Source organism: Lathyrus oleraceus, chromosome 6 (assembly GCF_024323335.1).
Source record: "Lathyrus oleraceus cultivar Zhongwan6 chromosome 6, CAAS_Psat_ZW6_1.0, whole genome shotgun sequence".
Lineage (NCBI taxonomy): Eukaryota > Viridiplantae > Streptophyta > Magnoliopsida > Fabales > Fabaceae > Lathyrus > Lathyrus oleraceus.
Window position 1 is genome coordinate 135976642 of NC_066584.1, and position 9518 is coordinate 135986159.

Sequence of the window (9518 nt, forward strand, 5' to 3'; positions counted from 1 at the left end):
TGAATATCTGAGATGTTTTCATCTGAACTTTTATGATCATGGAGTTATATGCCAAAAATGTAAATAGATATTATTATTCAAAAATAAAAAGAAGGAAAAGGTAGTTTTGTGATTAACATATTTGACATTACACTGAGTTAGTGCATGATAACTTTTTCCAATTTTTGGCTAAAATATAAAATGAACTTGTGAGTAATTATGAACACAACCCAAAGTGTTATTCGAAAATAGAATGTTTAGAAATAAGAGTGGCCATTTTCATATCAAGTAACTATCACTTCTTGTCTTTAGTCCCTTGGCATGCACTTACACATGGAGATGCAGGGCTAATCTTACACTAATATGGAAACTATCATCCTATACTTTATATTTTGATTCAAATAGTTTTTTCAATATACCACTATATTATAGTTTCTTTTTTTTCTTCTAAATACTGCTTCTTTAATTTGTATGTACTAATATCATTATATAGAATGGTGGTGCTAACTTTCACTGTTTTCTGATTACTCACTTTGTCCAATAATTGATGGTGGATCATGGAATAATTTCAAACATCAACATTCAGATCCAAATGGTGAGTTTTTTATATTTGAATCTTGAATTTTCTTTATTTTTCATGTACCATGTAACATGTACCATGCAATGCAAACAAAACAGGACCCATGTACTACAAAGGAATCTACCATCTGTTTTATCAGTACAATCCCAAAGGAGCTGTTTGGGGTAACATTGTATGGGGCCATTCAGTATCAAAGGATCTCATCAACTGGAAAGAACTTCAACCCGCTCTATACCCGTCTAAGCCCTTCGACAGATACGGCTGCTGGTCCGGTTCCGCCACAATCCTCCCCGGAAAAGGACCTGTCATCCTCTACACCGGAGTCGTTGACAAGCGAAGCAATGAGGTGCAATGCATCGCTGTTCCCGCGAATGCGTCTGATCCGCTTCTCACAAAATGGGTTAAGCCTGATCGCTTAAACCCGATTGTGACTGCGGATCACGGCATGAACGGTTCCGTGTTTCGAGACCCGACCACTGCATGGTTGGGGAAGGATGGACAGTGGAGGATACTTGTTGGTGGCAAGAGGGAAGATACAGGAGTAGCCTATTTATATAGGAGTAGGAACTTCTTGAAATGGATTCGGGCCAAGCACCCGATTCATTCGGCTAAAAGAACAGGAATGTGGGAGTGTCCGGATTTTTATCCGGTTTCTTTGGAAGGAAAAAACGGGTTAGACTCGTCGATGATGGGTAATAGTGTTAAGCATGTGCTAAAGAATAGCCTTGACATAACAAGGTACGAATATTATACAATTGGAACGTATATCCAAAATCAAGATAAGTATATACCGGATAAAACTTCAGAAGATGGTTGGGGTGGCCTTAGATATGATTATGGAAACTTCTACGCTTCCAAATCATTCTTCGATCCAAGCAAGAATCGAAGGATCATATGGGGATGGGCGAATGAATCCGATACCAAAGAAGACGATGTTAAGAAAGGATGGGCAGGAATTCAGGTAGCATCATACCTATTACCTAAAGTTCTTTTGTTATGAAAGAAAGTACTAATTAAGGAATGTGTTTTGAACTTTTTTCAGGCAATTCCAAGAACTGTGTGGCTTGATTCTAGTGGAAGACAGTTAAGACAATGGCCAGTTGAAGAATTAAATAGGCTAAGAGGGAAAGAAGTTGAGATGAACAAGCAAAAGCTAAAGAAGGGAAGTTATGTTGAAGTAAAAGGGATTACTGCTGCTCAGGCTGATTTGGAAGTTACATTCTCATTCTCAAGTTTGGACAAGGCTGAGGCATTTGATCCGAAATGGGAGAATGCAGAGGATCTATGTGCAGAAAAGGGCACAAAAGTTCGAGGCGGGGTTGGTCCTTTTGGACTTTTGACATTGGCTTCGAAAAAACTTGAAGAGTACACTCCTGTGTTCTTCAGAATTTTCAAAGCTTCTAATAAGCACAAGATTCTCATGTGCTCGGATGCAAAAAGGTTTGTCGTTTAACGTAATACATTCTTTCGATTAACTAAAATGTTTTCTTCTAACTAGTGTTTACTTCTATACAGTTCCTCTTTGAACCGGGAATTGTACAAGCCATCATTCGCAGGCTTCGTAAACGTGGATTTGGGAAATACTAAGAAACTTTCTCTGAGGAGTTTGGTATGTCCATAACCATAACACACTCCACTATAAGACCTAGCTATAGTTGGAAACAATACTTACTTAATGTTTGAATCTGATGCAGATTGATCACTCTGTAGTTGAGAGTTTTGGAGTTGGAGGGAAAACAAACATTTTGTCAAGGGTTTATCCAACACTAGCAGTGAAAGAAAAGGCTCATTTGTTTGTGTTCAATAATGGTACTGAGCAGATCACTGTGGAGAACCTAAAGGCATGGAGCATGAAGACTGCTCGTCGAAATTAACCGCCTATAAATCGATATCATGGAAGAAATAAAGTATAAAATAGTATTTCCTCTCTTATTATTGTAGCACAAGGATCTATTTAACTTCGAGTCTTTAATAAATAGCCGAATCTCGATTTATGATGTAGAGATATGTTGTCAATGTGAAGTGAAAGAGTCAATATTGTAATATGGTTTTAATAGAAGATTTCATCTTATCTAATGACCAACTTATCTATTGATAATGTAGTAATAGAAATGAATCCTAAAACAAAAAGACTGACATGAAAGATATCAAAATGTATGTGACAGAAAAAATGAAAACAATAAAAATAATTTGTTTTGACAGCTGTGGGATTTGAACCCACGCCCTTTCGGACCAGAGCCTAAATCTGGCGCCTTAGACCACTCGGCCAAACTGTCTTGTTGTAGGGTTCCATCAACTTTGGCTCTTTACATCACGTATTCTTAGAACACCAAGTTATATGATTATGTCTCTTCAAAAGATATTCAAAATCAATGTAGATTTAGATGCAAGTGAATGAATTGTTGAGTTTGTTAGTTCTTGTGAACTTTTCACCAATATGTTTGCATAAATCATGGCAATTCCGAACGGTTTAAAGATGGTTTCGTGTGAAGACTAGAATAGATGTGATTGTTGAATTTGAATCATCCGCGAGTATCTTGATAGTTTGCAGGCAATTTCTATCTTGCATAACTTGAAAGATCATAAATTCTCTATTGAATGGATAATTTATATTGTTCGACTTGCTCGTAAAAAAAAAGAACAACCTCCGAGATTGTATTAAAAGTATCACATTATATTCAATCGATATGGAATTAGGAACAATTATTCTAGCAGAATAGAACGTTACAAGCTTTTTAGCCTTATTTCTTATTCATATATATTTTGTTCTAAAAGATAAATCATTGCTAAATTTGAAGTGAAAATACAAGTCCTCCATAATTAGTCAAATGGATCAATTCTCAGGTCATGTTCACTTGCCATCTTCATCCCAGTGCAAAGGCAGGTTGGACACATAACCTAAAACAAAACACATAAGACAAACAGTTAATAACACTACTAATTGCAATTGAAATTAATCGGTTGCGTATATTAGCAAACGAATTAGACGGGACGTGCCGCCGTATCGGGTACCTTTCCGGCACCGGAGCAATTTGGACACCTTTTGGTTGTAGGAACTTGCAGGGGTCTAACAGTAGCACCAGTTGCTGAAATCGGATCAATGTTCAAGCATACACCACTTGTGGAACACCGAGCACAAGCCAAGTAACCTGTCGATAAATAAAATTACGAATTTGTGTAAGACGCGATTTGATATAAGAACCAGGCGTAACAATGATTTATCTATACATCAGATTTAACTCATTTTTACAAAACCGTAATGCGAATCATATTTATTAAGAGAGTGACGATCTTCGAAGAGTAGAAACATACCAGTTCCAAGGCAATACTTGCACCTTGTTTTCTCTTGTTGCTCAACATTATTAGCCTCGATTAACATCAATACTGAAATCACGCCAACTGCTCCGCCCGAAAAGGATGCTACAATCGGGTCGACCTGACTGGATTAATGAACCAAACGAATCGTAATCGGGTATAGATCAAGTAAATATACTATTCGTCAACACAACAATTTCGGTCTTTCTGACCAACATAAATCGCAAATTGATTATGTTAGATAATCAAAGAATAGCATACCTTAGTTGCAAAGGCAAATGCAAGCTTCTTATGAAATCCTCATATGAGGTACCACCAATACCCAATTTCAGTTCCAGCTGCAATTAACATAAGGATAGTAAGAATTGAACTCAAATATCAATAGAGAATAAAAGGATCCATTAATAAATCACAAATAATTTAGGTTGATTGATTGCATAGATAAAAAAAAATGAAATTAATAAGGAAATAAAATTACCGTCGGCGCAACAAGCCCGCCAAATACAATTATTGCAGATATGAAGGATGCGCCTGTTAGATAGAGCTTCTTCAAAGTGTTGGGCGTCTAGTTCAAGCCGAAAAGCACACAAACTAGTTAAGATAGAAAAACGACTTGAATAGAAAAGATGTTCAACACAAGCGATTTTACAAACTTCTTCGATGTGAAAACCATTAGTCTCTTATTTAAACTATTATATTCATGTGAATAAGCTTCTTCACTACTTGTAGAAATTGCTATGATTTGTGCTACTTATTTCTTTCCAATTCATAGAAGGATGGTTCAATCAAGAACTCAACACCAATAGCCTAAAAAAAAGGTTTTGAAACTCACCACATGAGGAAGAAAAGGAATTGATGAAGGAATTTCCGGCATCTCATTTGCATCCTCCTCTCCCTCTTCACTAAAAGCTCTTTGTATTCTTCTTAGCCGCTGCTGCACACGCAATCTCCTTACCTGCCATACTCATTTCTCATTAGCCATTATCAAAAGTTGTGGTTATATGATACATATATATACCACGTTTGGATCGGCTTATTTGAACTTATTCACCGATATCCATGTTGTTTTCAGCTTATTTTCATAACCTCTTCTCGATGCATATGAAAACAATTTAACTGTTTTATCTATTATCATTGAAATATGAACTAACCTCTTCCATGAGAAGAAAGATTTTGTTGCGCCTGCTCTTTATGTTGTCTTGAATTTCCTGCACTTGCATCTGAACAAAATCCTGAACAGTTTCTGGTCCCTCAATAATGCAAAAGTTGCTGATTTCAAAAAAAAAAAAAACACTTTTATATCAAATCAGTGGCAAAGTTTTAATTTTGAATCAAATTAGAGACACCCAATAGGCAAAAGAAACGAAAGAAAAAAACAAACTTTGGTGTGATTTCACCGGAGCCTGCATCCTGTGGAGAAGAGCAAGCAATTATCTTCGACTTCAAGTGCAAGAGGGTGTTCTTGGAAAACCCAAATTGGTTGGTGTTTCCTTTAAATCTTGTAACACAGAAAATGGAGTTTTTTGAATGTGAGGGGAAAGGTAGAATTGTGGAAGAAAGGGAAGTTGAGGAGGGAGAGAAAGTATTCATTGATTTGGGTTTGGATTTGAGTTTGAGGTTAAAGAAGAATCATTAGAATGAAAGTGGTTGTGAATTGTGAATGGTGTGAAGTGGGAGAGTGATGGAAAACTCTACCCAACAACAACAGAACAGACAACAGTAGCTAAGGATGAAACGTCACCACGAACAATGAATACATTGGTTTTTTTTAAGGATAGTGTCCTCCAACATGCCATGGCATCTTTCGTATAAGGGGAAAACAAGTTATATACTTTTAGGTTAATTCCATTTTTGTCTTACCGTATAAGAGATTATTGCGTTTTTAATTCCAGCTATGTTTCAATTATTTTAATCTTACAGATGTAGATTTCAAAATGTACATAAATAAATAAATTTTGCTTCTAATGCAAGTTGAACTTAGGTCCCTCATGTACAAAAGGGACACTTACTTCTACTAAGTCATGTATGTTTTTGTAATAATTATATGTATGAGATTTATTTAACCTTAGGAGTGTTTAAAATTAAATCAACTCAATAGAATTACAAATTCAACCAAATCAAACCGCAAAAATTATATTTGATTTGGATGTGTTTTGATCTATTTTTTAACAAGATCGCACGATTTAGATCGGTTTGCGGTTTGTATTTTGCAAATCAAATCAAGCTGAATTATGTTACAACCTAAATTTCACTTAACTCACATTCAACTCAAACATAAACTTATTATGTCTTAATCTTACGATTACGAACGATTTTCTCTTCCTCGTATTTAGGGTTTCAGTTTCAGCATTCTCAAATCTCTACTAACAGTATCGCTTCTTCTTTGCCATATACATCTTGTCTCTTTTTCTTTAATCTCTACTTTCTTATATTTTTTTTCATTTTAACATTTTCTTCTCTACTCTCTTATATTTTTTCTTTTTCGTCTTCTCATTTTTATGCAATCGCTCCCTCTTCCAATTTTGATTTTATTGCACCTCTTTTTCCTTAATCTCTCGTATATTATGTTCTTTCTTTTTCATCTTCAATAATCTCTTATCTCCTCTATATTTATTGTTTTCATTATAATATTTTTTATATTGTTTTATGCTATTAATTTATCTTTATTATTCCACTTTGTCTAATCTAATTTTTATATATTAAAGTTGTTGTCCAAATATGATAAGTTTAGTGGTTATTGGTAGTGATGAATGACTAAGTTGTCATTTAATGTGCATGTATGGCTCAATAATTTTTTTTTAATCAAAATGCATTGGTTTAATTTGGTTCGATTTTATTTTTAAAAGTCAATCGAAACAAACCAAATTGCACGTTTTTTCTCTTGCGGATCCGATGACTTTTAGCATCAAAACCGCTCAACTCGCATCATGGACACCCCTACTTATCCTTCACAAACCACTAAAGGTGTTCATTGGTTCGAACAAATCCGGACCAAATCGGAATCCAAACCATGGTGTTTGGGTCAGACTTTTTTTAGTTCAGACAAAAACCGAACCAAACCAATGAAACCCGGTGTTAATTAGTTTAGGCAACATAGGTTCTTAATCCATCAAAATAACAATATTTCAAAATCTCGCTCCTACGTATCTCCTGGTGCAATAGAGAACTTAAGGCTTACGTAGTTCTGGGAAGAAAATGTTTGTTTGTTGGTAGATTTTAGCGAAAGGTACTTTGTGTCAATCGACGAAAATGTTGTTGGCTACCCAAAACAAGTGGAGAAGGGAACATTTGCATCAGGTAAGAATGAATTTATAAATCAACATATGTGAGCAACGTCGCAAGCTTACACACACGTTCAAGTGGACGAACATTATTTTTGCGTCGTCTCAAGACAGAGTACCTTTCGTTTACAAAAAGGGTTTGAGGATCAAACGCATGACGAAGAGAAAAGAGTTTGATTGGTTTGAAGTATTTTTGGATGATGAGAGAGTTCGGAAGGGCGAGAACTACATCTCGCTTCCTAACTCTAGGGAATTCGTGGACTACACCCCATTCCTTTCATCCATTTTATTAAAAATATGTTAAATAGTGATTAAGTGTTTTTGATTTTTGATTGGGAAAATAGCTTGACGTTGGATCAAGCTTTTGATTAACGATTGCAAAAAGGTTTGACAAAATGGTTGGAGAGTTTGAAAAGGGTTGAAGAGGAAAAGTTGGAGAAATCGGGAATGTAGTGAAATGGATTGAAAAGAAAGTTTGAAATGGTTTTCTTTTTAAGAAAAGTACTCGACGTTGGATCGAGTTTTTTTATTTTTGTTCTTTTTAAAAAATGATTGATTTTATCTTGTGTTAGAAACTAAACTAAACAGACAATAAAAAATACAGCGATAAACTTATTACACGTTATGGGGGTGGGGTACATTTGTCGAATGAGGAATATGAGATAATGAATCGATTAAAGCAAAATCCAATCAAGCAAGCGCAAGCAAGTGAGTGTATGTGTACAAAAAAATGTCTAATTGTAAGAAGGCCCAAGAGTAAGGAAAAGGATAGGAGATAGTAACACACACGTCAAAGGAACAACACATGTTCATCTCAATGAAATCGAATGAAGTAAAACCAAAAAAGGAAACATGCATGGATCAAGATCATGATGCGAGAATGTGAATCAATGTCACATAACGCAAAGACGTGCAGGGCAAATGGAAGTTGAGTTTAAATTCGACTTAAACGCAACGACATTGGATCGTTGTATGTTATCATGACTCGAAATAACTGCTAACTTGAAGTGTATCATTGCAAAAATGGAACATAATGAACTCAAACACTTACAAATGAAATCATAAGGTGAGGCTTTATTCATACAATGGCAACGCAAAGGTATCAACCTTAATTATGTGAACCTCACAAATGAAATTTAAAATAAGTGAATGGTTAAGAAATGCATACCAAACCCAAAGTAATGTGCTCAAATTCAGTTTGCGCGTATCGACAACAAAAGGAATGTCGTATGCAAAGGGTCAAAACGCAGGAAAATTTCCCATCAATATATCGAAAGTTCAACGGCAAAACAACATAAAAATGTCGAATCCACAAATCAAACTCCAATTTAACACAATAAAAATTAAACAAAATCAAACCACTATTATTTACAATGCTACAAAACTAAACAGCAATGTGTTCAAAAATGATTAATGGACCTAAACTTAATTAAGAAACCCAATTAATAAATCTTAAAACTTATTTTCAATAAATAATCAAATATAAATATAAATGATAAAATAAATAGAATAGAAAAAGAAAATGCTCAGCGCAGAGACTTGTTTTCACTTTAATTTCATCATAAAGCAAAAACTATAAGAAATCTTCTCCTTGTCAATACGAAGACATCCTCATTCGGCGATGCAAAAATGTTCCCTTTAATGCCTAATCGAAGATTCACTGGTGGCGTCAGAAGGTTGCTGAGTGGTGGTTGTAGATTTCAAAAGGTGAGATGTTTAGAGAGTTAAGGGTTATTGCTACATATCAAAGGTGGTTCGATGGGTTGTTGATGGTTTATGTGGTTTGATGAGGTTATATGGTGATGGTGGGTGGTGGTTGTTGTACCCCTAAATTGTCCCTCCCCTTTCTCACCTATGCATCAAATCACTTGATCAGGAGATGACTTGCATACCTTCATAATTCATCCACATGCATCATTCATTATGGATTCAGAAGAAACTTGGGCTCATAAAGCTAGGGTTTACATAGATATCAAAGTCCAAGGGCATGGTCTGATCACATCATCAGCATAGGGTATGTGAAACCCTAATGATGGTGGTGAAGGTTTGATTTCAACAAAGGTGTGGCCAGACAGTCTAGGGTCTTCAAAGCCCTAATTCCTCAAGGCATGACTTTATGGAGCTTCACCCAGGCCTTATCTTGGTCTCTAAAACCCTAATCAGAAGATGGGAATCAGATGAACTTGGTGGCCTCATTGTGCACTCATGATCCTTCAATCTTCACCCTTTGTCATTTTTGCTTGGCCTAACCCTCCTTGGAGTATTGGTCTTGGTCCCAAGTCAATGATTTTATCCATATGGTTGGGGGGTATGCCTTTGGTCCTGATCATATGAATATCCAAATTCTTGTGCTTCAAGTCATT

The 9518-nt window shown here is 35.6% G+C and overlaps 2 protein-coding genes and 1 non-coding gene across 3 annotated transcripts; 1 reads left to right on the forward strand and 2 right to left on the reverse strand.

Annotated features, from left to right (window-relative positions):
• The first annotated feature begins 413 nt into the window (after positions 1-413).
• Positions 414-2635, forward strand: LOC127096773 (beta-fructofuranosidase, insoluble isoenzyme 1). The gene is made up of 5 exons (XM_051035318.1): positions 414-574; positions 658-1520; positions 1602-1999; positions 2075-2168; positions 2254-2635. Exons 2-5 carry the CDS (start codon positions 663-665, stop codon positions 2431-2433), a joined length of 1530 nt encoding a protein of 509 aa, XP_050891275.1. The 5' UTR covers positions 414-574; positions 658-662; the 3' UTR covers positions 2434-2635.
• A 120-nt stretch (positions 2636-2755) lies between these two features.
• Positions 2756-2835, reverse strand: TRNAL-UAG (transfer RNA leucine (anticodon UAG)). Its single transcript has one exon. It is a non-coding gene; the product is annotated as a tRNA-Leu (tRNA).
• Positions 2836-3212: 377 nt separating this feature from the next.
• Positions 3213-5763, reverse strand: LOC127096775 (protein ORANGE-LIKE, chloroplastic). The gene is made up of 8 exons (XM_051035319.1): positions 5256-5763; positions 5026-5143; positions 4707-4829; positions 4353-4439; positions 4136-4212; positions 3872-3999; positions 3572-3708; positions 3213-3457 (listed from the first exon to the last, which is right to left on the reverse strand). Exons 1-8 carry the CDS (start codon positions 5462-5464, stop codon positions 3380-3382), a joined length of 957 nt encoding a protein of 318 aa, XP_050891276.1. The 5' UTR covers positions 5465-5763; the 3' UTR covers positions 3213-3379.
• Between the last annotated feature and the right edge of the window lie 3755 nt (positions 5764-9518).